We start from the raw sequence: 26,735 nt of genomic DNA on the forward strand, positions 1-26,735 counted from the left end.
TTCACTAGAATTCTTCACCATGTCTGCTTAAGCAGATGTTCAAAAAGAATGCTGATTGAATCCTTTTTAATATGCTCAGCTACTTCCTGTTTTCATTTTTCTGTGATTATTGATGACTAAAACTGTTCAAGCATCCAGAAAATGCTACCAATGCAATATGCTTTCTATGAAGCATAGATCTTGGATCTGTTTCCTGTCTCCACACTCCTCCCATCAAAACTTACGTGCAGCAGGAAGACTTTCTGAATTATGTCTTAGGCTGCTACTTGAAGTTTTTTCAAAGCACACTCGGCACAAAGAAATGGGAACATTTCTAATAAATGAGCAGGAAATACTTTCCTCAGGGGACTCAAAAATGGAGTTGCAATGCTTCTTCAAATAGAGGTATTGCAAGGTAGCCAAGAGATTGTTGAGGACACGTGTCAAGGAAGGCAGCAGACCATCTTTTGTGTAACAGCAAAGAGAGATTTTAATCCCCTCTAATGAATTTAAAATAATTAAGAAGGTTTTTTTTCTGGCTTAGTTTCTACCTTCATGAATTTATCCAGGAAAATTTGGGGGCTTAATCTTTTTTAATATTCCTAGACTACCTAGCTCTATGTTCATAGAATCCTGCAAAGAATACGAAGCTTCTATTCAGATGAAAATATCTGGTACTTCTAGTATGTGTTCTGTAGACTTGGAATACTCTGCTAGAAGGTCTCTTTCCTCATGTTTGGCATGTAGGCTGGCACCTATCTACCCACTTTAGTCCAAGGATGTTGTGGTGTGAGAAGCCTGGTTTGGTCCTTCTTGTTTTTGCATGTTGCTTTTAACTGTTCTGAGGAGAAGTAACACAGAATGTATGGGGCCTTCTGAAGGAAAGTTGAGACTGAAATACTTTGGCTAATGGGCCATTGTTAACCATTAGATTTTTTTCATAATGAAGTACTTGTAGTTTTGTAATATTAAAGATTAAAAAATCAAGAGGATACTGTTTAAAAGAAGTTGGTACTGTATCAGGTACTAGCTGTCAGCCGCTTGCCAGAATTTTGCAGACAGTTCACAGTTCAGTGTGGCTTTTTGCCAAGTATCTTGTATAAACTGAATACAGTTGTTATCAGTAAAGCAACTGAGTGACAATGTAAGTCTTGGTTATCTTGTGTCCTCCAGATTTTTTCTTAACCCTGAAATGGTTGAGTTGACTTTATTTTATGCTCCACTTTTTCTGTGTTCTGGGATTCGAAGCCTAAAGATGATAGTAATAACTGTGTAGTCTTGAAGAAGAATGAAATGAGGAAAATTCAAGAGCTCTTCATCCTGTCCTTCCCCCTGGCCATTTTTTTCCCTTTTTTGGTAATCCTGTGTATTTGTGCCAAGTGAAGCTTTTTATGTATTGAGGAGAAAGCTTATATTGCACACAAATATTTCCTTCTTCATAATAGAAGTGCTCTGAGTATGAGACAAGCTCTGGATTAAATACACTTCTTATTTCTTTTTCATTTAACTTTTCCTTTTTTAATGAACTGTTTAGCAGTTCTTAGCAGCACTGCCAAAACAATGTGGCTCTGCCTGCCTGAAAGATGTCTGTGTCCTGTTAATAATGCCTTTGCTTTAAATGACTTACTTGTCTCTTCTCATGTTTGAATAAATAATTAAGCTAAGAGGTGCCTCTTCTGTTGCTAAATTCACTGTAAGTGGGGAAAGGTGAAATCTGCTTGTAGTTCCACTGCCAGCTGTTTGAACAAACTGCCTGGGGAAAAGTTCTCTCTATCTTTCATAGCTGTGGGCTTCAAGGTACTGGGTAGATAGAGCTTAGTCCAGAGTTAAGAATTGTGAGAGATTAAAACATGCAAAATGAAACAATCTTGAGATATTCAGGTGTCAGAACTGAACTTCAGTCATGCAAGCAAAACTACAGCTTTCCAGTCTTGTGATTTGACTGTGTTTTTATATCTTGTGGAGATTACAGGCACGTATTTCTAATGGTCTGTTTCTTTTTCAAACACTTGGCTTCTACTTCAAAATGGGGGGATGCACAAGAACTTGAAAGCTTTTCATAATTATAACATAGCTGAAGATTCAGTTGTTTTTCAGTTTCTGTTTTATAAGTAGTGAAATCAGTTTAGTTGAAGTATTTCTAGGTAATTCAAATGAAGGAAAATCTTATTGTGAACTAATAAAGTTTATTAATATGTGCACAAACAAGTAGAAGTTCCCTAATCAAAGTGTCAAAAAAACTTAGCCAGGTGACACTTCTGAGAAAGCATCCAGAACTGTTGTATTGGGATCATAGTGCCTTTTCTGATCCTAAGTATTTGAGAAGCAAACATGGGTCCTTTCCTAAAGGACTTGTAAAAAGGAGAGAAAAAGCCCACAAGTAGATCACAAAATCCCAAAAGAGCTCTGAAGAGCGCAGTATGAATTGAGTAATTCATGAATGCTAGGTAATGGCTGAGGGAAGTCATGTCATTTTGGTGGCCATTCAGGAATCCTCTGATTAAAATAATCTTCACTGCCATGTAGCAACTTAAACATTTTACAATTTGGTAGTATTTAATAGCTTTAAAAAGTGATTTTTTTTCTGTGTTATTTACATTTTTAATGTTTTCTTAGCAATTGCATACGTGTTGATTGGCAACGGCTTGTATGATGAAGCTATACGACATTTTTCAACAATGCTGCAGGTAAGTTTTCTGCTTGGACCCCAAAAAATAACTTAATGAAAATATCCATTGCCACATATGGCTTTTAATAAAACAAATATTAAATTAAGGATTTAAAAATGAGAGTAATTATTCTACTGTTTGTTCATTTTCTTTTCCATCCAAACGTAAGCATACTGTTAGAACTGGGTGATCAGTATCTTGCTTATTTGGTGAGTATTTTTCTCATCTGTAGGCATAAAGTTTTTATGGCACTTTGACCATAAAAAGCACATGTTTTCAGAGGCCTGACCTCTGCAGAGCTAAAGTTTCTTAGATTGTCTGCTTGTTGTGTAGGATGAGATATTTTAAAGTAGACTTTTTTGGGTGACAGCATGGTGCCAATAACATGAGAAAAAAAGCCCTGATAGAGATAATTTATTGCTAGTGGCAAGTAACACATTGCTTTCACAGTGATAAATTATTTTGTATGTTGCCTTTGTCCTTTTTCAATGTGAGAATTTAATTAGTTTAATATATAAATAAAACATAACTAATACTTATGAGTGTTTTTCCTGACCAAGATAAAGAATTCAGAATCTTCTACAGTTAATCAAGTAGGAGGTAGTCACATTTAAAACAAAATCAGCCCCAACAATATTATAAGCTTCAACTAAAGATGATTTTAAAAATACTGCATTTTTATGGCTAAAAACCTGGAACGTTCAGAAGCATGGACATACTTTTTCATTTAAACTGTTTAAAGTACACAAATGCAAGCTGGAAGCAATATTGCAAATAATGGCATGTATTTCTTTTAAGTGTCACATGGCTTGTTCTTAAATTGACTGGAAGTGTGGCAATTTAATGGAATTATTCCAGGGAATTTATCTGAGGACAAGAATGTTTGGGGGTTTTGTGTGCTTTTATTTTTATTTGGTTGATACCAAATAAACCAAATAAAGGTTTTTAGTGATATCTGTCTTTGATTTGCTTTAATGTGAGGATTTTTTTTTTACCCTAATGAGAAATCCTGCTTTCAAAACCACTGGATTTACATATTGTTTCCTGTGTTTATTTGAAGGAAACTTAATACTTAAAAGGTGAAGATAAGCAAGATACACCAACTGTAGAAAGATTCTGGGAGAAGCATTTATGTGCTAGAGTTCTTCTGCAGTGCCCACATCTCAGTTTAAAGTCTGCTTTAATATCATACTTATGGTATGCCTGAAAGGCTGTAAAGTAATCATGATTGTTCACTCAGTTTTCCACAATGCAATTTTAAATACATATAAAGTGAGCATTAGAACATTTAACTGAATAAACCAGCCTTGCTTAGCCATAGTATTAAGAGTAGGAAGCTATACCTACTGTTGATGTAGCCAAGCATAAACTTGGAATAAATTGGAGTCTGGCAAGCTGCCAGCACTGATATGCCACGTATTCTGTTGTTTTGTCCAGAGCAGTTTGCTTCTTAAGGAAACAGTTTGTTTCTTGGCAGATGTCCCAGTTAAAAAAGACCAGGCCTGTGCTACAGACTTGGTAGGACAGCTGTGTTCCTTGCAGGTGTGAAGGTGGTGATTCCTGCCTGGTTTTCAGGGAAACTTTGCTGTATAGGTATTGTTGTGTTGACAAAACAGTTTTGCTGTATAGTTCTTGAAACTTGTATGGGAAACTGTGGTTGGAGTAAACGACATCAAACAAGAAGTAGATTTACTATGTAGGGTGCATCCTGTCTAAGTGCCCAAGTAGGAAAGTCACAAAATTAAATCTAACCCAGGGAAAGTTGGTTTGAATTTTACAGAACTATTTTAGTAGAATACCTCTGGTTTTAGCTGCTGTCTGAATATAAATTTCATAAGGATGTCATAATATCTTGCTCCCAAATTTTAAATCTCAAATTTAAATTGCATGGAAAATAAGCTTTGAGTTGCCAAATTGTATGTTTTTTATCAGTTCAGTGACATGAGACCTAAGTTACATAATTACCACTAAAGTTACAACTATTGCAATGGGTAACAGAGTATTCTAATGAATACTGTGTATTGTAATCTAGTCTAATGTACACAGGGTAATAGTTTTGGTAGGTGGCATGATAACTGCTCTCTGTTTGGCTTCTTTATCAGCGAAATACTCCAGAACAATTCCATTAAATTGAATTAGAAGTTGTGAGCACATGAAAGTATGGACTGTAATACGATAAATTTCTTTGCCTGGTAGCTGTGATTGTTCATTGCTTACTACTTTAGATCAGCTAAAATTAAATACATATTGAAAAACCAAAAAACCCACACCACAAATTAATATTTTATTTTTTTAACAGGAAGAACCAGAGCTGGTTAGTGCAATTTATGGACGAGGGATAGCATATGGAAAAAAAGGACTGCATGTGAGTAGATAATTTTTTAAATTAATATCTGATTGAGTTATTTGAGTCTGAACTATCAGAAAGCCTGTAATAGGAATAACTAGACTGATGAGAATGTGTTAAGTACACCCCTAAGTCTTTGTGCTCCTCTGTTTCATGAGGACTCTGTCCCTTGGCTGGTGCACTGTATGACATGGAGGGATCTAGCAGATCATGCTGCCCAAGCCATGGGTGCATTTGCTTTGTGAGACTGTGGAAGTAAAGCTGCACAACGTAAGTGTGCCAAAGGAGGAGATTGGGCACTGTTGTGAGTGCTAGATAGTAAGGCTGTGAGCCACAGCTTCTTGAAAGAGTTGCCTATTAAGATAACAGGCAGTATTTTGCCTCTGAGAGAAATTTATGAAGTCCCACTGAATTCATCTCCGTACCTCAGCTGTATTTGGAAATTAAAAAGTCTTTTGCAGCCTGGAAACATTGTCAGCTCATCCAATACAGTGGACTTTGCATTGCTTTTTGGTTGCTTATGCCTCATGATAAGTATACCACTTTGAATTTGTGAAAAAAAATCAAAATTACTTGGTTGCAATACTTAATGCTCGAATAACTTCTTGATCCGAGAGAAATTTGAGAAATTTATGAGTAGACTCTGGTCCCTGTAGGAATTTGTGGCCAGTTGAATCATGGTTGAATAGTTGCTAGAGTTCTAGAAGAATGAATAATTTAATAACTCCTTGAAAATTTTCAGAGTGTTTAATTATCTAGGGATACTGTCAAGAGCTTGAGGTCCCTCATATTTGCTTGTTTTTAACATAAATGTGAGTTTGTTTTCTTGGTTTAGCTAGGTGCTGATACAGTTTCACTTGGTAAAAGTTTTTGAGTGACACCTTCAAGACACAAAGATGATACTAAGCACAAAGTTTCTTTGCTTTGAGAAAAAAAAATCAATGGAATCTAATTTAGAATGTGCTGTATAATTACTTAGAATTTTTTTCCAATGAAGTAATTACTTCCATCCTATTGATTAACTACTTAATTGAGGACAGTTTATAATTTTAGATAGGCAGGATGCTGTTGGCATCATCCCATTCATCAGTACTACTTGGCTTAAGTTGCAGACAGTGCTGATGACAGCACTGTGGATATGAGTGTTCCTGTGTGTTGGAAGTCATGTGGGAACTTGAACCAGCTTTGCTGCCAAGCAAAGTACCTCTGGAGCTATAAATCTAATATTTATTCACAGAGTTACTTAATAAATTATTAGAGGTACAACATAAAGATTATGTGTAGAAACAAAGTTCAGTTTCGTTGTTTGTAGCAGATGTGGTTTTATCCAGCTCTTTGCAGAATAATGCATCTTGATGTTTTCACCAAAGATGTGAAGAGCTTTTAATGTCAACTGTTACACTTTCAAACACTTAGCCAATCTAGTTGTCCTTCATCTTGAGAGTATATCAGTCTAAGTGTGCACAGTTGTTCACCTTGTTTATTTTTCTCATTTCCAGGATATGAAAAATGCTGAACTTGCCCTGTTTGAGCTCAGCAGGGTGATTAGTCTAGAACCAGATCATCCTGAAGTATTTGAACAGCGAGCAGAAGTGAGCATTTTTGTGTCTTCTCAGACTTTAGGAGAAGTTGCAATTATACTGTGTTTCCAGTCCTATCTTAACTGACTTAATGCCTAAAGCTTGGTGTTCTGTTCTCCTTTCTTTTAAAATATACACATTTCCTCTCAAACAGTGTAATTTGTGGAATATTTAGTTTTAAAATAAGACACAGACCATATAGAGTTATTTTAGCCAATGGAACTGCATGTATTATGTTGACATACTATATAACATGATCATTTGTGTTTAAGTTTTTTATGAAATTAATGAAAATATCACTTGAACCTTACTGTTTGCACCTTTTGTCGCCTTAGTAAATCTGCAGTGAATACTAATTGTTAAAATACCAAATTTTTAAAAAATTTAATGTTCTGGGTTTATATTTTTGCATGTAATTTAAAAATCATTGCAACCCACATGTATTTTTTATTTTAAAAATCAAGTCTTGTTTTGCTAACTACATTACAGAAAATGTTAAGAGTGTTAAGAAGCAGCTTTGTAGACAAACCAAAATATTATAGTATATAGCTATCACTGTATAGTGATAGCTGCCATAATATTCAAAGTTTTAATGTTTTTAGTGATCTCTTAGCACATTTGTGAACCTTGATCTAAAAATGTGAAGGACATTAAAATAATTGGAAATGGACCATTTTCCACTGGGGGAATGTTTTTTTCAAATTAGGTTGTGGAGGATACTTTACATTTTCGTTTAAATATGTTGAAATCACTTGAAATTGAGTATTTTGCTTTGATCGACTTGTTTTTGGTTTGGAATACAGGATTTCTGAATATGTGGTGATGTTCATGTACACTGATAGTTTTGAGAAAAATTCTTCCAGATTTACTCTTTCATAGGGATTTAAAAGCCATAATTACTGACATTTACAGTGGAACTTTCCAGCCTATTCTAGCAAATACAATTACTCTGTTAAAGCTGAACATGGAAAAGAATAATCTTCTATTTCTAAAACAAGTCCATTCAGTCTGTCTGCTCTAAACTGTATTTTGGTTTTGTACTCTTAGATATTGTCCCCACTAGGACGAATCAGTGAAGCATTATCAGATCTCACCAAAGCTATTCAGCTACAACCATCAGCAAGGCTCTACAGGCACAGAGGTACCCTTTACTTCATATCTGAGGTTAGTGGAGTTTGGGGATTCTCTTTGGCTTTGGTTGTTTTGGATGTTGTTCATGATTTTGTTGACTTCTGTTCTAGTTCTTAATTTTGTTCTAGAACTTCTTTCCTATTTAGTTAAAAAAACGTAAACCATTCTAATAACAAAAGCCCTGCTTCTCCTGTAGCTGCTTTCTGACAGTTCAGGAGTATTCACGAAGTATTTCATTGACAAATCTATTTAATGCTGAGAATCAGAGGACAAGTACCTTGCGTGCACACCTCAGATACTTTTGTGTTTGAGGAGTAGGAAGTAGATAAAGACTTTGACTTGATTTATAACCTGCAGTTTATTAGTATTGATAAACACCAGTCTAAGAAGGAAAATACTTACGGCCAAGGCAGTAAGTCTTTTATATACTTAAAAAAACACTTCTCACAATAAACAAAAAACCCCTACAAAAATGCTAACATCCCATTTTGCTATGTGATCTGTGTGTGGTGTTCTTAAAGCTTTAATGTAGAACAAGTAGCTTTATCTTCAAAGATTGTGTGAATACTAGATAGCTGATTTCCTGCTTGATTCTTTTGATTTTACTGTTTGCCTCCAGCTATTTTTCCATTTACTTTACTATGTTTTATACAGCACTTTCTGTAAAAGTTGGAAGTGTGTTGTACATTCTTTAATGTTCTGATTGGTAATTGATAATCATTGCTGCTTAGCCATGAGACTGACTTCATATATTAAACAAAATTCTGTAGTTTACTTTTATGGAAATAAAAATGCATATTCCTCTTTATTTGTATGGTGTTTTCTGTGTCATCTGAAACCTTCTTTATCATAGGATTATGCAACAGCCCATGAAGATTTTCAGCGCTCACTGGAACTGAACAAAAATCAGCCTATAGCTATGCTTTATAAAGGCTTAACCTTCTTTCACAGAGGACTTCTGAAGGTAAAGCTGTATTAAACAATACTTCATGTGGAACAATGCCCTTTATTTGAAATTATTTCCATAAAACAGTAGAAATATCATTGGTGTTGTATTTTCTCTCACATAAGGAAGATTTTTAAGGTAAGAGAGTGCAAGCAAAACAAAAAGATTCCATTATATGATTTGTAAATACTGCAGGTCTTGTTGAATCTCATTAGGTCAGTGATAATAGGCATGTTCAAGGATAATGCTTTGAAAGATATTTGTACTTAGCACCTCTGCTAGTATTTGTGTGATTATGTTCAAAAATTTCAAAATTAAGTAGAGATTTCCTAAGTTTTAGGAAGGGAAGAGGGATGAAGAAGAAATTAATTTTGAACTCTTTCTTGAATGAGCTAGGGAGTAATAAAGGAAAGTGCTGGTAAAGCCTTGCATTTATGCATGTTTATTTCAATCCTATGTTGTTTCTGGAAGGCTGATATTTAACTTGAGGGAACATACTTGCTCCTTCAGTTTCTAAAATCAGCAGGGAAGTAAGTTCATCCCATGTCTTTAAGTTTTCACCATTTCTAACTCAAAGCTTCTCTCTGTTTTAGGTGTAGTAATATTGCCCGTTTCTTGTTTGTAAAGTATTTAGAGGTGTTGCTGCCATTTTCCAGAGGATAGAGTAATTAGACAAGTTATCTGAAATCCTCAGTTGGAAAAATTAAGATGCAATGGTGTGATTCCTGAATTCAATAGTGGAAGCTGTCTTTTTTGTTTAACCTCTGATAACAGCTTGGGGTTCCTTAAGGGTTGTATGCAGAATCTGGAGGCAACCCAGGACTCTTGAGTTTCAGCCCACTATCTTTCATAGGCAATCACTATTTTTTTAATCTCTATTTTTTTTTGCAGTACACTTCCTCACTTTTTTAGTACCCAAGCAGGTATTTTTTCCACAGTCTCACTGTATACTGTGAGAACATCAGACTGTCGTTGAACTTTTATTGTCTGTGTCTTCTTGCAGTAAGAAGAGACACTTACAAATAATAGTCTGGATTTCTGATTTTCGTTGTAGGCAACAGAGACCCCAAAAAGTGATGGTGAAAATAAAAAGCTGACTGAAAAGTTGACAAAAATAAGTGCTGTCTCAGTTAGCAGAATAGAAGCAAAGTTTTCTTCTTTCTGATACACAGGTCAATACATTTCTGTATTGCCACATCCTTCTCCCCAATTTCTTTTCTCAAAGGAAGCATTTTTCCTCTCTGATGTTCATGTTCAGAGATTATCACTGACTGGTTTTTCATTCCCAGGTACACCTTAGCTTCCAGTCAGATTCAGGCTGCCTTTTAAAGGAAAGCTATGCCATGTGTTAGGTTTTATAAGGCTTGATGAAAATTGAAGATTGGAGTTGAGGGTGGATGTGTTCATTTTTGGGTGAAAAGAGATTTGTTTGAATCACTGGTTTTTGGAATAATAATCTTGATTTTAAAACTTATCTGTAGGATATGAGCCTCTCTATAGTTGTAGGTGATTGTCCTACATTTTTGTTCAGCGGGTATTTTTGTGCACATTGTAGTGCTCAGAATATATTTGATAGTTTTTCTAAACAAGAATTTCTAAAGTGACTAAAGATACCAGTAATTCTTTACTTACTGCATCAAATTTATTGCATTGAAGACTTCAAGATACTTTCCAGGCATTCCTTTGTAATATAAAGTAGTTGATTATTCCATCCTTAATTCTAAGTCTCGGTATTGAATATTCCAGTTTGTGTAGCCACTCTAGTTAAAAAAGCTGAGTTCTTAATCAGATTCTTTGAAGAGGAATATTTCTTTAACCGCATGCTTGTATTGTTAGCTTTTGTTTGTATTACATTGTATTCCTTACAACAGCAATAGCAGTGATAGCAACACTACACGCTGTTGTGTGAAGATGATCACTTACTCTGTAATCCCTAAAGGGAATGTTTCCAACTGAGACAATAACAAAGAATGCAATAAGACAATTAAAGGCAGAGTGCAGATTTGAAGGAGTCTTTTGGTCTCCAAAACTTAAGAGGTGTATTATGAATGAAGAAAGAAGACTGTAAGGAGAGACTGCTTTGCTTTTGGGAGCAGACTGTGCTTTGAAAGCAACTCTGAAGGGATTTCATCTCTAAACTCTATTAAAATGCTAAAAGAATTGCTCATTCCCACTGCATATTAGACAAAGGAATTTCAGCTAAATCTGTCAGTACTGTAAAGGATGTTTTGGTATTTCATTTATTATGTAATAAATTTTACTCTATAGATTTTGTAATAAATTCATGCTTCTTTGTTCCTTCCAAAGCTTGTGATATATAACCATAAATTCCATAGCTAATAACTACTGAGGATGCTGAAACTTAATGAATGTAGTAAGTTACAGATTTTTCTGTTGATTCCTTTCTGTAGGAAGCCATTGAATCCTTCAAAGAAGCTCTGAAGCAGAAAGCAGACTTCATAGATGCATATAAAAGTCTTGGACAAGCCTACAGGTACTCATATTCTGAAGTAGTTGTAAAGTCATTTTTTCATCTGGTTGTGTTCTTTAAAATGCACTCTAAGTTTTACACATTTACTACAAAGTTGTGCAGAACCAAATGTGATATTTGGTAGCTCCAGCAGTTGGTATGGCTATGTCAGGATATGTTCAATATAAATAATTTCTATGTTTGCTTTGTATTTTTAATTTAGTCCCTGGGAGCTCTTTGAGTCTCCCAGACACAATGGTTAGCTAAATGGCAGTTTTCAGTAAGATGTGTTTTAAGTATGCTAAATGATTTTAAAATGATAGAAAGCTCATGATACAACATGAGCTATAGCTGATTAAATCCTGCTTCAAATGTAGTGGCTTTGGTGTTCATGCATTTATTTGAAAGTAAAGAGCTGTGGTTAATCACTATTCTGCTAAAAATTCTTCTTGGCAAATGAATTTAAAACTAGTAAATCTTGTTTGTTTTTCTTGACTTGCTCTTTTTTGAATTACTGAACTAAAAAATTATGATAAACTAAATTGTATACTATTTCTATTTTAATTTTCTCATGACAGTTTCTCTGTGACTGTTTTTACTATCAGCTGATATGTACAGCTGTCCTACACATGGAGTAATTCCAGTCAGTAAATTTTTAGTTAGTTTCAGTTTTCAAACACCATATGCTTTCTTCTTACTCAACATTTAAGTAGTTGGTAAATTTTTAATAACATTTTTGTATTTTAAAAGTTAAAAAGTCCTCTCAAAGATAATTTTTTCCAAGAATGCTTTGTGTGGAAGTTTTATTTACTTTTTTTAGTTTCTGAAGAAATACCTTAGGTATGTGTTTTTATAGTTTTAGTGTCTGCTGAGGATTTTGAAGATCTGTGCTCTTGTGGGGTTGTATATCAGAGTACATATTTCTGGAAGTAACAAACTGTGCAGCTGTTCTTTCATTGGCACAGGAGAATGGTTGCAAAATTTCTGCTTTTGTTATAGAAATTTTGCTTTAGTACTTTGTTTCTCTTCAATGATATCCCCTTTGGACACGTTAAAATCACCTTTAACAATTTTTTTTTTGTCACTGTTGCCTACTGTATTTTTCACTTTCCGTCTTCTGGAATCACCTAGAGAGCTTGGCAACTTTGATGCTGCTACAGAGAGCTTCCAGAAGGCATTACTGCTGAATCAAAATCATGTTCAGACATTACAGCTCAAGGGAATGATGCTTTATCATCATGGTAGCTTAGATGAAGCATTAAAGAATTTTAAGGTAAGCAGGCCCTAAGTAAACACAAAATTTACATGTTTTAACAAGGTCTTGTATTCAACAAGTGCAATAAAACGGGAAAATTTAAAAGTTTTTCATTCTGAGTGTGTGTGCATCTGAACTAGAAATATTCTTTTCTGAATCTGTCTTAAAAGATAAAACTTAACAGTTTGTAATTAAGAATGTAATCTTGGTAAAACTAAAGTGGCTTCTATAACTGTTTTCTGTGTTTGTAAAGCCAAGCGCTAACTGAAATATTTTTCTTTTTAAACTGGTAATTGTGTTCTTGCTGATACTTTGACTTGAAACTTAAAGTTTTTTCATATTGCATAAAAGGTAAAATGTACTAGTCTGTAATTTTGAGCTGAAAACAATTTACAATGTTTATCTAATTTTTCTAGAGTATTTTCTTCTGAAAAATTCAGCATATGTTGTGATTCATTGTGCTTGCAGAAATTTTCATATTGCCAAAATCTTGCCTATCTCTACTGGCATTAAATAATTGCCTTATTTTGGAGACAGAACAAAAAAAGGCAGATGTTATTTGTATGCCCATATTCTTAAAACAAGGAATGAAATAAGATCCCTTTCCAAACGAGTCTGTGCTTATCCCAGGGAGAACACTTTATGTGCATTATTACATATTCACCTTCTATAACCCAGTTTGTAGATAGTGTTGTAATTGAAAAGGTACTTCAACTTCTGAGATGGAGATGCTCTTCTAAAAACATGTAATTACTAGAAGAATTGGAGCATTCATTTCTGAATCATAAACAGGAATTTGCTGTGTGTTTAACATACAGTAAATAGCTGACTAACATAGAAGTGTACTAATGCATGAAGTAGTGAAGAGATGAATGGGGGAAATGACAGAAGAGATGTATGTCTATATACTTAACCCAAAATAATTTGCAATATTGTCAGTATATTTTGCCTAATTTCACCCAGCTAACATTGAGCTAATATTGTTAGAGCAAAGTATGCAAAGACATATTTGCATTGACAAGGTTTGGGGTTTCAGTTTTTTTCCCCTTTTATAAAGCTGAAAATATTTTTTCTTAAATTTGCTAGCAATTTAAGTGCTCAGCAGCATTTGAAAGAAAATGATGATGGAAGTGGATCTTAATAATCAATAAATCTTTTCACATGTCCTGTGGCCAGACAGGTTGGACTATTTGAAGATGGTCTTTCTGTCTTTTGATTTATGGGTGCTTTGTTCCTTTAATCTCCTAGAGATGTCTTCAGCTAGAACCATACAATGAGGTGTGCCAGTACATGAAGGGTCTCAGCCATGTTGCAATGGGACAGTTTTATGAAGGCATAAAAGCTCAGACCAAAGTTATGTTAAATGATCCTCTACCAGGACAGAAGGCCAGTCCAGAATATCTGAAAGTGAAATATCTCCGAGGTAAGTTGGAATTATTTGGGTTTGTAAAAAATTTTCTTAAATGCTTCAAGGACCCTAAAAGTGTAAGCTTGCTTGTAATTATGGTCATCCTAGAGAAAACACTGTACATTCTCATGAGCACTGTTGACTATGGATGTTAAGAAAAAAAGACTCTGATTCGTATTGTTCATACATGTAAAAACTAGATCCAAAAATGTAATACACATTTTTATATAAATGTAGACTGTTGGGATACTTGGTTGGAAAGTACTTATTTTTATCTTGGAAATTGGCTAATAGAAAAATGATACTGTCTAAAAATAATGACTATTTAAGTCATGTTGTTTAACTGCCAAGCATATAACCTGGTTACTGTTTTTGTGTAATGGCATAAGTAAACTGATTATGCAAACAGTATTAATTTTATTTCTTTCCTTCAGAGTATTCTAGGTATTTGCATGCACATTTGGATACCCCTCTTACAGAGTATAATACTGATACAGATCTTCCTGGAAATTTCAAGGATCACTGGGCCAAAAATCTTCCTTTTCTTATAGAAAATTATGAAGAACAGCCAGGGTTACAGCCACATATAAAGTGAGAATTTTTATTTTTAAAACTTATTTTAAATGGAGGGGGGGGAATCTACCATTGAATTCAGTAAGACTGAATTAATTTGAGATATTGCATGTAACTGCAACATACTATGTATGTTCAGTGGGCTGGAGGAGGAATGAGTGTTCTTTGTCCTTTAAAATGTTTCTCACACAAATGGTATTGATTTGTAAAACACAGATTTGTTTGCCAAATGCTTTCAGGACTTTTATAACCAAGCTATGTCTGATGCATGTTTTTCTCCTCTGTAAGAGATGTGTTATTTCAGAATTTCGAAAGCTATAAGCCTGATGTGCAAGAGCTCATATGTGTAGCTGATCATCTGGGTTCCATGATGCAGTATGAGACACCAGGATTTCTTCCCAATAAAAGGATACATAGAGGTATACTGAAAATGTTCTGTAAATTTGAGAGGGGGCAGGGGAGTCAGTGTGATAATTGAATGCTGTATCTTTTCTGTCTGCAAATTGGGTTTCTTTCAAATCAGATAGAAACTTTAAAATAATGATTGACCTAGCTGAGCACTGGAAATCAGTATCTCCTAGACTTTTTGATGTTGTCCATTCTATTCCTGTAAATACATTGCTTTCCCACTTCAGTTTCCTGTCTGTGCAGCACTGAGTATTTGGCTCTAATTGGTTTTCTGTTTCTGCTGTTGGTACCTGTGTCCTCGTGCCTCACCTCAGCAATGGGATTGGCCACTCTAGAAGTGATGCAGGCTGTGCAGCGGACTTGGGCAAACTCCAAAGTTCGGATGAATGGGAAGACCAGGCTGATGCAGTGGAGAGATATGTTTGATATTGCTGTGAAGTGGAGAAGGTAATGGTCACAGAGGGCAAGGCTGCACTGGTTCTCATGATGATGAGTGCTCCAGGTAACCAAAGGGCTGCAGTCATGGACAAGAAAATGAACACTAGCTGCCGCTCTATAACTAGAAAAGTTCCGATAAAAGGATGGGTGTAGTTCTGATAAAAGAAAAGGAGTACACTTCTGAAAATACTCCATTTCTTCTCTTCTATAAAGGAGAGGAAAAAAGGTATAGCATTTTCCAGTTGAAGCAAAGCTATGAGAGACCATAGGATCCATTGCAGCTAAGGCAAATAAAAACTAACAGTTTCAACTCCAGAAACATCAAATGTTTGAGTTGTATGGTTTTTATAAGAAACAAACCTGTGTTTTGGGAAAAATTCTTTTCTGTAATCTCTGAATTCTAGTTTTTGCCTAAAATTTTTTTGTCTGTGGAAAAAGCTTTATTAGAAATATTGCATGGATTGAAATGTGTGCCAGTGTTGATGTCCTTTGTCTTTGTAGGATAGCTGACCCTGACCAGCCTGTGCTTTGGTTGGACCAAATGCCTGCCCGCAGCCTTAGCAGAGGTTTCAATAATCACATTAACTTAATCAGGTATGAGAGTTTTACCAAACAGCATTCCCACACACTCTAAGGGATTGCACCAGAATTGCCAGCTCTTTGTGAAACAGCATTTTACAAGGTTGAATGTGTATGTGCTTACTGTTTTACTTTAATATTCATTTTATGATTCCTGATGGAACATTTGGGATTTGTGCACAGTTTTCCCTTATGACATTTCCTCTTTTTCCTGAATTGCAGTTGTATTACTGAGTTGTAGCAGTGTCTAAAAAGGATCCAGAATATACATATTTTCACATGCTATTTTTAATTCCCAAGTAACCTTAAGTGTAAAAATTTTATTAAGTTTATCATAGTTGTAATTTTTGTCAATCCTGCTTCTCAAAGGCAGATTGAAACAATGCTGTTCTATTAATTTTAATAGTGATTTACAAAGGAAAGGGAAAACAGTTCTCATACTTGTTTTCAAGGCAGGCCAAAGTAAAGAAAAAATGATGAAATAAGTAACCTGTGAAATGTAACAGTTGCACTTCCAAATAAAGATAAAATTTAAAAGATTCAACCACTGTTGTACGTTCCATCTTCTCCCATGCTGCAAAACTTTGTAGTCATGACAGTGCTACCCCCTTTGAAGTGGTACAAGTGTGACAGACTCGATGTGGCAACATCACTGTCAATCACAGGAGCAGTGTGTTTGTGTAAGTAAATATGTAGCCAGGTTTCATCTTACTCCACCCCCTCCTAAGAAATACTGAATCTTTGATCTGTCATTCTGCTTTTATATGTGTCTATCTCTTTGTTCTTTGAGAAGCTGTACTGAAAAAGAAGAATGAGGGAGACAAAGCTTTCTCAAGAATTATTTCAGGCAGAGAAGAATAGTGATGTTCTGATGTTCATATGCAGAGGCTCATGAGGATTTGTCCTCACTCTTCCTTTCAGTCTGTGGAATGGACCCTAGCAGCCTCTCCTTTACTTGGAGTGGTTAATGCTGCATTAAACTCCAGTGCAGATCATTTACTTTGCAAGATGTGCTGCTTTTTAAACAGTCTTGTGCTCAGGCTTCTCTCTTCACCTAAGCCAAGGGTTACATTTGGGCTCCAAGCTGTTTCCATCTTTGCTGCATTTCTCTCTTGTGGTATGTACAGTGCAGCAGAAACCACAGCCATCTGTTCTTGGAGACAGAGATGCATTCCATACTTCACCTGTTTCTTCATGGTTTTATTTCTAAATAGGAGAGTAAAAGCCTAACTTCTAGGTGACCTGTATTGGCAGAAAGGCATTCATGTAACAACACTTAATTAACATCCTGAAACTAATACTGAACATTTAATCTGTGGAGATATGTCCTTGTACAGAATCTCTGTGTCAGGAACTCTGGTTTTGCGGTGACCAAGGTACTTGTTTTCCTTTCATCAGAATGCTGGCAAAACTGAAGATGTACTGTTACAGCTGTTTTGGTCATTTTATAGAAGTCTGAAGTAAGCTTCAGAATTGTAGGCCCACAGTGAACCTAATTCTAACCTTTTTGGTTTTGCTCAGCCTTGGCTTTTGGGGATGCCATTAGCATTTTGGTTGTGCTTGTTTGATAGCTAAGTAGTGGTTCTCTGAAAAATACTGGTTTGCTGCCTGTTTTGAAGTGATAGATTTGAAGCAGCCTAAATACCACTGTCTTAAGAGTTTCTTGTGCTTTAGTACTGGATGGTGATTGCATTCTTTTTGACTCTGGAAACCTGGTCTAGTTTGGTCATTCTCCAGCCTTAAGTAATAACCTCTTTCTTTGATCAGCTTTCTCTTATTTGTGTCTGCTTTTGGCTCCATCCTGATTATTTCATGTGATGTGAGGGAAAAAATAAATGAACATATTAAACATTAATAGTTGTTTTTTCACAGTTTTGAAGCATCTTCTAGTTCACAGATTTCTAAATGACAATTTCTTCTTAAATAATTATGCAGATTTGTATCATTTCATTTTTACATTATTCAGCTTGTAAAATGGCTGCTGATTGAAAAGACTAATAGGGCACAGAGCTAATACCCTTTTCTTGGTAACTGAGATGGCTTTATGGTCTTTTGACTGTCTTTCAGGAACATATACTTTGTTTTATAGTTAGGTTATGGTTTGAAAGTTATTCTCATACCCATATGACTAAGGCTGAATTCCTTCTAAAACAGCATGGCTACCTGACAGCCAGGTGTAACAGTAGATTTAGGCTGACAAATAGCAGTTTGCATGGTTGTTATGTATATTAAGATAAAAGCTGTTCAGTCAAACAAGAAATGTAGCAACAGCAGTTGGGTGTTCTTCCAGCATTTGTTAAAGATCTAGTCATGCTGAGCTCAAGCTGTCTCTCTTGGTTTTATTTCATCTGAATTGCACACCAAGAATTTCTGTGGGCAGAAATACTTGGATTACTTGTCTTTTTCTTTAGTAAAGTTCTTTTCATTGGAAGTCCAGTATTATTCAGTGATTCCTGTCAAATGAGTCTTGTCATGGTGGCATTAGCATTCAGTGTCTGCTAAATTAATTTTTTTTCTTTTCCAGAATGGCAAAATGTTTGGAGTGTGTCACAAAATAAAAACCTTTTTTGTTTGTTTTGTGTCAATTTGGGGACCTTTTTAAAAAGATATATAAGAAACATCTTGCATTTCACAATTTTTCATAGGATTTCTGATCTTAAGATGCAAGTGTCAGTCAGCTGCCTCTTTGTTGGTCCATAGACAAGGGTGAATTTGGCTTATCTCCTTTCTGGCTTAAATGATGAAAGCTAGTAAGTTTGATCTAAAGTAGAGAAAATGTTTTGGAAAGCTTTAGCTGTTTTCATAGCCAAAGCAAGGATTTGTGATCAGCTAAACATTAATGATATGCTTAATGTTCTTATGGGAAAAAGAGGCACTCTGGAACACTGCAACTTTTGAATTCTTGGTGGTAATGTTTGCTAAACAAGAAGAAAGAGTGGGAATAAACACAAATCACTTCTGACCACCCACCAAAATTCTTTCTTGGTACAACAGCTTCTCGATGGCCTTATAGAGGAGAGGTCTGCTTTGGATGTATTTTCCAAGATGACGCTAAGGGAGAACCCTTATACTGACACACTACTGCCTGTTGTACAGATATTTTTTAATACAGATGGAAAAGGATGGGACGTACAACAAGGGCAAATTCTGTATATTAGGTTTGTCTTCATCCTTCCACTTTCCCTGCCTCCCTTTTCTATGTGCAGACGTGTGTATGTGTTCTAATTCTGTTCAGTTTTTGAGGACTGATTCTGCTGGTTTTCTGAGACTAGCCCTCCTAAGGTGAGAGACTGTCAAGTGAGACATTAGACAGGGACTTGAGCTGACAAAAATCCCCTAAAGTGGAAAGAAAAAGCTAGGTGCACACAGCTTCCTGTGATTGACAGTGGTTTTGCTTCCTCAGAGAGCGATAACGCTTGCTTTATAAAATCTTGTTTTGTAGACTGGGAGAAGAGGAAGGACTCCTACAAATGCAGTAATGGTATGTAATTTTTCCTCTCAGAGTGGTTGTAATCCCAACAGGTTTCTACCACATCTTAATATTGATTTTTAATTTTTTTTTACTTAGAAGTCCAAGGGAAAAAGCAACACATTTAATGTTTTTGTTTTTCAGTTACTACTTGTAATTCTTGGGATTAAAAGCAAAAATAGTTCAATATAAAGGAACATAGGTGAATAAAGAAACATATATATGTGGACAGTCAGAGCAGATCAACATGTATATTGCCAAATATGAAAACTGGAGCATGTTGTTATCTAGATGTGAAAATTGAGAATTCTTTTCTAGTTGTGTTGTATCTATGAGTCTAGGGAAGAATATATCTTGTACAAATTCATAATTATTATATATAGATAAGATTTGCTAGAATCAGGCACACTAAAAATGGAGAAATATGCATGGAATGTAGTTTATCAGAGAACACCAATTCTAATCATACATGAATTTGAGCAAGTTCACTATGTAATTTAAAATGGGAGATAGGCAATTTACCATGTAGATAAATCCTACATGCTTCATTCCTTTAATTTACAGAGCAATTGTGAAAAAAATTGTGTCAAATATTGAGTAATATTTGTGTCCTGAAATGTTGGGTTGAAAAACAAGACTTCAAAAAAACCCTTTCTTTTCTTTGTAGGGGACAGGTCATTAACATGCGGTACCTGGAATACTTTGAGAAAATTCTTCATTTTATCAAAGACAGGATCCTTGTTTATCATGGGTAAATTACAATTTTTTTGCCCCCTCCTTTGTTCTCCTGGTAATAGTGATCTGAATTTTACAAAATATTCACTTTACAAAGTCCAAAAGACTTTTTTCTTAGCTTAGTAAGTTCTGGTTTCCTTAGCATATATAATTGTTTTAATTCCTGCCGGAAATGGAAAATTGTATTCATTGCCACACAAAGGAACTTAATAGGGAAAAAAACCCTGTGAATTATAGTATACCTTGAAAGTAATAACTGCTTGGAATTTGTAGCCATAGTTCTGTCATGATAGGATCTCTATTCTTTCTAAGCATATGATTTATTAATGATGTTGAGGTTCCTCCTGGTAGAATCAAGTACAGTTACTCTGACTATTGATATAAATTTATTAAGAAGTGAGGAGAAAAAAAGAGAAAGATATGGAAGGTAATTTTCATTGAACAGGTATTTGACAAGGAGCTTTAAATGAGCAGAGAATCTTTACTATCTGTTACATAGATGGGTTGGTAGATGCTGCCCTGGAACTGAAGAGAGTTGTAGACTATTGAATGAAATAATATGACTAAAGGTAACATGAAAATTGATGTTGCCATCTGTCCTGAATACTGTACAGTATTCTGATAACATAAAAAACGAAAAAACTCTTTTAGCTTTAAGCCCTCTAATTTTCCTCTGGCCTGGTAACTTTTATTAAATACTGAGTTCTGTTTTTCAATCTCATTGTGCTACTTAAATATCAAAAAATGACAGTGCAGAAAATCCTTGTAACAGTTGAAAATGTTCAAGTTTTAGAAATTTATGATAGTTGTTGAAAATATGTAGCTGACACTCTGTCCTCTGTTGCTAGGAAGTTTTTTCACAGTAAGCCCAGTAGCATTTGACCTTAAACCAGACCAATTTGTGGTGTGATTTCTAAGAGAATTTTGTTCTTAAAATCTGGTACAGTGTAAGTGTTGAATTACTGATTAGAGCAGTAATTCAACAGGTTTCTTCGCGATCCCACTGTGCCTGCATCTGAAGTATTTACTTGCCTTTGAGGCTACCCAGATGCGTATTTTGTGAAGAATATTTCTAATTTTAACTCTCTCCTACTTCCATCTTTCCTTACCTAGAACCCCCTGCCCACACACACTCATGCAAACACTGTTTGATGCTTTAGAGTGGTCAACAGCAAGAGTAAGACAGAGTAGTCGATTAGAATAAGATAAATCTGAATACTGAAATTGAGGTTTGAAGCTGAAAAAAATAAGCTGAGCTGATACAAGAGAAAATTACTTTTTGAAATATAGGAGAACATGTAGACAAGTATAAGGGAACTTATTTTCAGAACATAAATAATTAATTTTCAACAACTTACTTAACTATGGCTGATTAGATTAAAGGTATGTGTATTTCCAGAAGTACTACATGTGTTCGTTCAACTGTTGTATTTCATATTTAATTTTTTCCAGTGCTAATAATCCAAAAGGACTGCTAGAGGTTCGAGAAGCTTTGGAAAAGGTACATAAAGTAGAAGATCTTCTCCCCATAATGAAGGTAAATTACAGAAAAACTTCAATATATGGTAAAAATCATGAAATGTGTTCTGGGAGGTATTCAGTTCCTCAAAATAAAACCATTGTATAAGCTTGAAAAGAATAACTGGAAATTCTAGCTCAGGTTGCTCCAAATCTGGATATAGGATTGGATCTTCCCTTTGATATGTGTGAATGGGTGATGTATATTTGAAATCCTTTGCCTAACTGTGGACTGGTAACAAAATAATGGGAAACCAGAATGTTAAATGTAATTCTTGGAAGCCAACCTTCTCAACCCAAGAGCGTTTTTGGTCAGATCTGCCATAGTGGCCTCACTCTGTGCCTGTACAGTAGGAAGGAGAAAAATTGATTGATGTGCATGTAAGATTAGGAATATAGAAGCTCTTTTTACTTTTTGGTTCATTGGTGCAGCTCAGTATGTGGTGGGGTTGGCATGAGGAAGTGGGGGAGTAGTTGTTCTTTGTGACTGACAGCTAAAATGAAATCCTGGATAATATTTTTGAGCTTAGGAAGACTTGCCAAAAAAAGGAGTGGGAAACCTGCAGGTTTTACTCCTCCTGCTGGTGGTATTTGTAGAAAGGCTTTGGATATATGACCTGCAAAATGATTTATACTTCTATCTTAACTTGAGTAGTAAGTCTTGAGCTGGATTTAAGTAAAAGTTGTTCCCCCTTTCCCCCCCCACCCCTCCAAATTAATCTGGGGGTGAGGAGTGTGTAAGTATTTGGGGTTGGGGAAACAAAATTACAAAGTATGTCTTTTTAAAGGATTGTACAGGATTTTAATCAGAGCAGAATAAAATTTGGGAAGAAACCATTATGCTAAATAGAGACAAATTCTTTCTTATCTTGTGTGTCCACACTGGAATTTTGTATCTAAGCAAAGCAGCTGGGTTGCCATAGAGCAGAAGTCTCTGAAGCTGCCTTGCTGCTACTCCTGACAGACTGTCTGGGTTTGGATGAGTCCTTGATACTCGTGCTCACTCATGCACTGCAATTATCTTTGCAGGAGCTACGTGGTTTAAGCATTACATTTTTCTCTGGGTTTTAAAATGTGTTGTGAATATATGTTCTTTGAAGACGCCCCAATTTCAGAGCCCCTTTTTATATTACTGTCTTGTTCTTGGCTTTGAAACATGAAGCCAAGTGGATACAAACTGAACCTTAACAAAAGCTTTCCCTGAAGAGGTAGTAGATGCTGGGGTGGGCAGCTAAGTGTTCCCTCCTGACACTCACATGTGCAAGTAAGACCCTGTAGGGCATCTAATCTTGTTACTTTTGAATTGTAGGCTAGAAAAAATGCTACCAGTGGATTTTAAAAATACAGGTTACTCCAAGAAAATGATGAAAATATATAAACACAGTGGACTGTATAATTATTTCAAAGTAAATGTCTCAGCTGGCAGAAGTTTCCATACCTGTACAATTTGGTCTGGTTTGAGTCTCCTGCATCCCATTCCAGACTGTATCAAAGTGGAATGCTGTCTCATTAGAGACTTTTTGTTCCTTTAAAATAAATGCAGATTCTCTTGAAACAAAACACCCTGGAACACAGGTTTGGGTTAATATAAATGGCTGCATGAGTAAACACTAGTGCATACTAGTTTCATTAGTGCCTGTATAAAATGAATGTCTTTCTGATAGTGATGTAATTTGGTTATTTGGGTAGCTGGCAAATGCTCTATGTGGAAAGCTGGGATTTTGGCTTTACTTAAATGCAGTTCTGCCTGGTTTCATGCAACTCTATGGCTACAGTGTTACTCTTACATAATGTAGCTTTGTAAAGTTCTTAAACCTAGAGATATTTTCCTTCTGATGAGAATAAACATCACTTGAAACTGGATCACAGTTAAGAAACTGTTGCTTTGAGTTTTATTCTGGAATTCACACTTGGACTAATGCAACCACTTCTTAGTGTAAACATAAAATGGGGTCTCAAATTCCTGCTTTTCCATTTACATGGTTGCACCAAAAGGTCACCATCAGTGTGCAACTTGGGGACAAATCTGTACAACTTGAACTGCTTTGTACAGTGGCTTTTCATAAACAGCACATTTTATTCACTATTTAGTTATAAAGTTAAATGCCACTGTGCCTCATTCAGAATTTATGGTTTCCATTCAGAAGGAAATAAAGGATGAATGAAATAATGTCACTGACAGTAACTTTGTGCTGTTCTGTAGGTTGTCCACATTCATTTCTACTCCATGTATTTTATGTGCTTCAAAGCAATAGGTAGGCAGCCTCTGCTACCTCTAATATTACTTTTTTTTCTTTTGAAAGCAGTTTAACAGTAAAACCAGAGATGGGTTCACTGTGAACACAAAAGTCCCCAGCCTGAAGGATCAAGGGAAAGAATATGATGGATTCACAATTACAATAACGGGAGATAAGTATGTTCACTGTTTTCAAGGGTTAGGGTACATTAAGCAGTGATGAACTATTAGCAATTAATTGTCTGAAATGCCATTTCTGTTCACATAAAAGTGGGTTTTGTTTTTCACTAGTGGCATTTTTGTAAATAACTAAAGTTTATTCATTTGAGGGCTTGATTCCTGTTGTGTTTTCAACAAAAAGGGAATTTGGATAACACTGGTGGAACTGAGGTGATTCTCAAACACAGAGCACAGAAGTGATAAGAGACCTTGTTTTTCAGCTTAGACTATAAAATGCCTAAAGGAGAAAAATATCAACTACCTCAGTCTTCATACATATCAAATTGCATTTCTTCTTGTGAGACCTTGTCTTTTGTGTTTACTGAGAAGTCCTGAATGGAAGGGAAATTTCTGTGATCTAAGAATAGAAGACACGGTCTTCTATTTGAGATTTTGGCTTTTTTTATGTTTGAGATGCTTGCAGACCTTCTATCTGCAAGTGAAAATTTAAATAGTACCTGAATGTCTGACAATACAACAGGAGGCTTTGGGTCACTCTCTGGATGAGATAGTAAATGTCTCACTTTATTGATTCTGATTCCTTGTCTTTCTGAAAGTGAGCAAATTGAAGCTCAGAAACACTGTCAAACTGTTAAATTAAAACTTTAATTTAAAAAAGTTAAAATTCTATGCATTGGGATTTTTCCCAGAATTTGTGTGCTTTCAATGAGTGGCATGGAATCCAGACTTCCCTACTAAATATTAATGTATCTCTTGTTTTTTTATTTTACATTCTAAATCACAGGCTTATGTATGATGAAAGGGCATTAAATATATGGTCTCACTATTTTGAGGGAAACTTTTTGGTGTCAGTAAATAGCCTAACTTTGTTCCAGACAAACTTTGTTCAGTGTCATTCAGTCTGTTTTGATCCATAGTTGGTAACTGCCTTATACCAAAACAATCCTCTTAGAAATGAAGAAAACTACATTCAGCATTCTATACAAAAATCCAAACTCCAGGAAGATATTTTAAAATTTCATATTTCTTTTTTTTTACCCACAATTTAAGTGGAACACTAATGCTTGTCAGGTGTTCTTCAATGTAAATACTTCATCTTTGATTAGCTGGCAGTCTTTATGCATTCTTTAAAACTTAGGATTGATGTAGCATTTTTAATTCAGCGATTTTTGGGGATTTTTAATTGGATGGGAAGTAATGCACATGCTTAAGGAAGATGATGGGGAAAAGGTGATGTGTAACTGTAGTAGATTTGTAATTTGCCCTGCATATGCATCAAGTTCTGTTCAAAAAATGTCTTACCTCCTTTTCTTTTTCATTTGCTTAACAGAGTGGGGAACATACTATTTTCAGTAGAAACTCAGACAACAGAAGAGAGAACACAGCTGTATCATGCAGAAATAGATGCACTATATAAGGATCTAACAGCTAAAGGAAAAATTCTAATTCTGTCTGCAGAGCTGGGGGTAAGGCTGTTCAAGCAATTATTAATTCCTTAAAAAAGCCTTTTATGTTTTTATACTCTCTGTTTAATAGTCCCAGTTGTAACAGTTTTTGACAGAGTTCATAGGTAATAAAGTTACTTAAACCGAGTTATGACAAGTACCATAAGAAGTTGCTATCATTCTGTCTGTCGTTTTAAAATTTTCTGGGCTTTGCCTGCAGTACTAGAGTGTCCAGGCAAGGTCTCAGTATTGCAGTGTGTTCTGGTTGTTTCTTATTTTTCTCGTGTTCACCTTTGCCATCATCCCTGTAAGTGCTGTTTAGGGTTTGGCTCACAGTGGTTACATATAAGATGACTAACACAAATTTGTGAGAAGCTCTAGAATTGGGTTTGTGTTGATTTGATTTGCTAGGACAGTCTGACTACATTTGAGCTTTTTCTTTTTCATCCTTTAATATGTGTATAGATGAACTGTGTTTCGCCTAAATGTTAGAGATACAACAAGGTAGTTTTTTCAAACTTCTGTTAATCAGACTTCAGTTTCATTATTTGACATTTTCACATTGGAAAATGGTTCTTAAAAGGGTTCTTAAAAATACTTGTGGTAATGTATGACTTTGCAATGTATACCTTTGTAAGGTATTACCCAGCTATTAAATTATCTTTAATTCATGCTTTTTTCTTCTCTTAGGAAGTAGATGCTGTTTGCAACTTGATCCTGTCACTAGTTTATTACTTCTATAATTTAATGCCACTTTCAAGAGGATCTAGGTTAGTGTTGGTATTCATCACCTCTGTTACCTTTGTTGCCTGCTGTACAATGTCCATGCCTTGGAGTATCTTAATGTATTTTTAAATTTTAATATTAATATTATTTTTAATAGAGCTGTGTGCCATGCACAGCTTTTCCTTTTGTGCTGCTGTGACAATGGGAACTGACTTGGTACTGTTTTAAATGCTAGTTTGTAATTGCTAATGGTAACTATTCATAGCTGCATGTATATTTAAAATGATGAGTAGTCTCAGCTCACACATTGAGAAGTGTTATTTTTAAATTTTAATGCTTGGTTTTCTAATCCATATTGTGTTACACCACTGTAATTTCACTTAGGAAGTTTTTCTAAAATGTGTACTTAAAATGAGATATACTTTGGCATAACTTACTTCAATGAAGTATACATTAAAATATTATGTTAGTAAATTGTTGCAACTGTTAAGGTCACCAGATGAAACTGTAGGATAAAGTTGCATATATCACAGAACTCTTCAACTGGAATTCTAGTTTAATGCAAACCTGCTTACATGTAAGACTATTCTGAATCTCTGTTCTGTTCTACAAAGCACTTAACATCTTTAATCTTACTTCTAGA

The 26,735-nt window shown here is 35.2% G+C and overlaps 1 protein-coding gene across 1 annotated transcript in view; it reads left to right on the plus strand.

Annotated features, from left to right (window-relative positions):
* The window catches only part of TTC13 (tetratricopeptide repeat domain 13), a 39,338-nt gene that overhangs the window by 6,852 nt on the left and 5,751 nt on the right, over positions 1 to 26,735 (plus strand). Inside the window, exons 4-20 of the mRNA XM_058021170.1 lie at positions 2,596 to 2,666; positions 4,948 to 5,013; positions 6,495 to 6,587; positions 7,623 to 7,739; positions 8,560 to 8,670; positions 11,064 to 11,146; positions 12,254 to 12,395; positions 13,626 to 13,800; positions 14,220 to 14,376; positions 14,647 to 14,777; positions 15,081 to 15,213; positions 15,706 to 15,798; positions 19,920 to 20,003; positions 21,440 to 21,524; positions 23,809 to 23,918; positions 25,252 to 25,387; positions 26,057 to 26,136. Of these exons, the coding sequence (XP_057877153.1) occupies positions 2,596 to 2,666; positions 4,948 to 5,013; positions 6,495 to 6,587; positions 7,623 to 7,739; positions 8,560 to 8,670; positions 11,064 to 11,146; positions 12,254 to 12,395; positions 13,626 to 13,800; positions 14,220 to 14,376; positions 14,647 to 14,777; positions 15,081 to 15,213; positions 15,706 to 15,798; positions 19,920 to 20,003; positions 21,440 to 21,524; positions 23,809 to 23,918; positions 25,252 to 25,387; positions 26,057 to 26,136 (1,867 nt within the window). The remainder of the gene's footprint in view (positions 1 to 2,595; positions 2,667 to 4,947; positions 5,014 to 6,494; positions 6,588 to 7,622; positions 7,740 to 8,559; positions 8,671 to 11,063; positions 11,147 to 12,253; positions 12,396 to 13,625; positions 13,801 to 14,219; positions 14,377 to 14,646; positions 14,778 to 15,080; positions 15,214 to 15,705; positions 15,799 to 19,919; positions 20,004 to 21,439; positions 21,525 to 23,808; positions 23,919 to 25,251; positions 25,388 to 26,056; positions 26,137 to 26,735) is intronic.

Source organism: Melospiza georgiana, chromosome 3, assembly GCF_028018845.1.
Source record: "Melospiza georgiana isolate bMelGeo1 chromosome 3, bMelGeo1.pri, whole genome shotgun sequence".
Taxonomy (NCBI): Eukaryota; Metazoa; Chordata; class Aves; order Passeriformes; family Passerellidae; genus Melospiza; species Melospiza georgiana.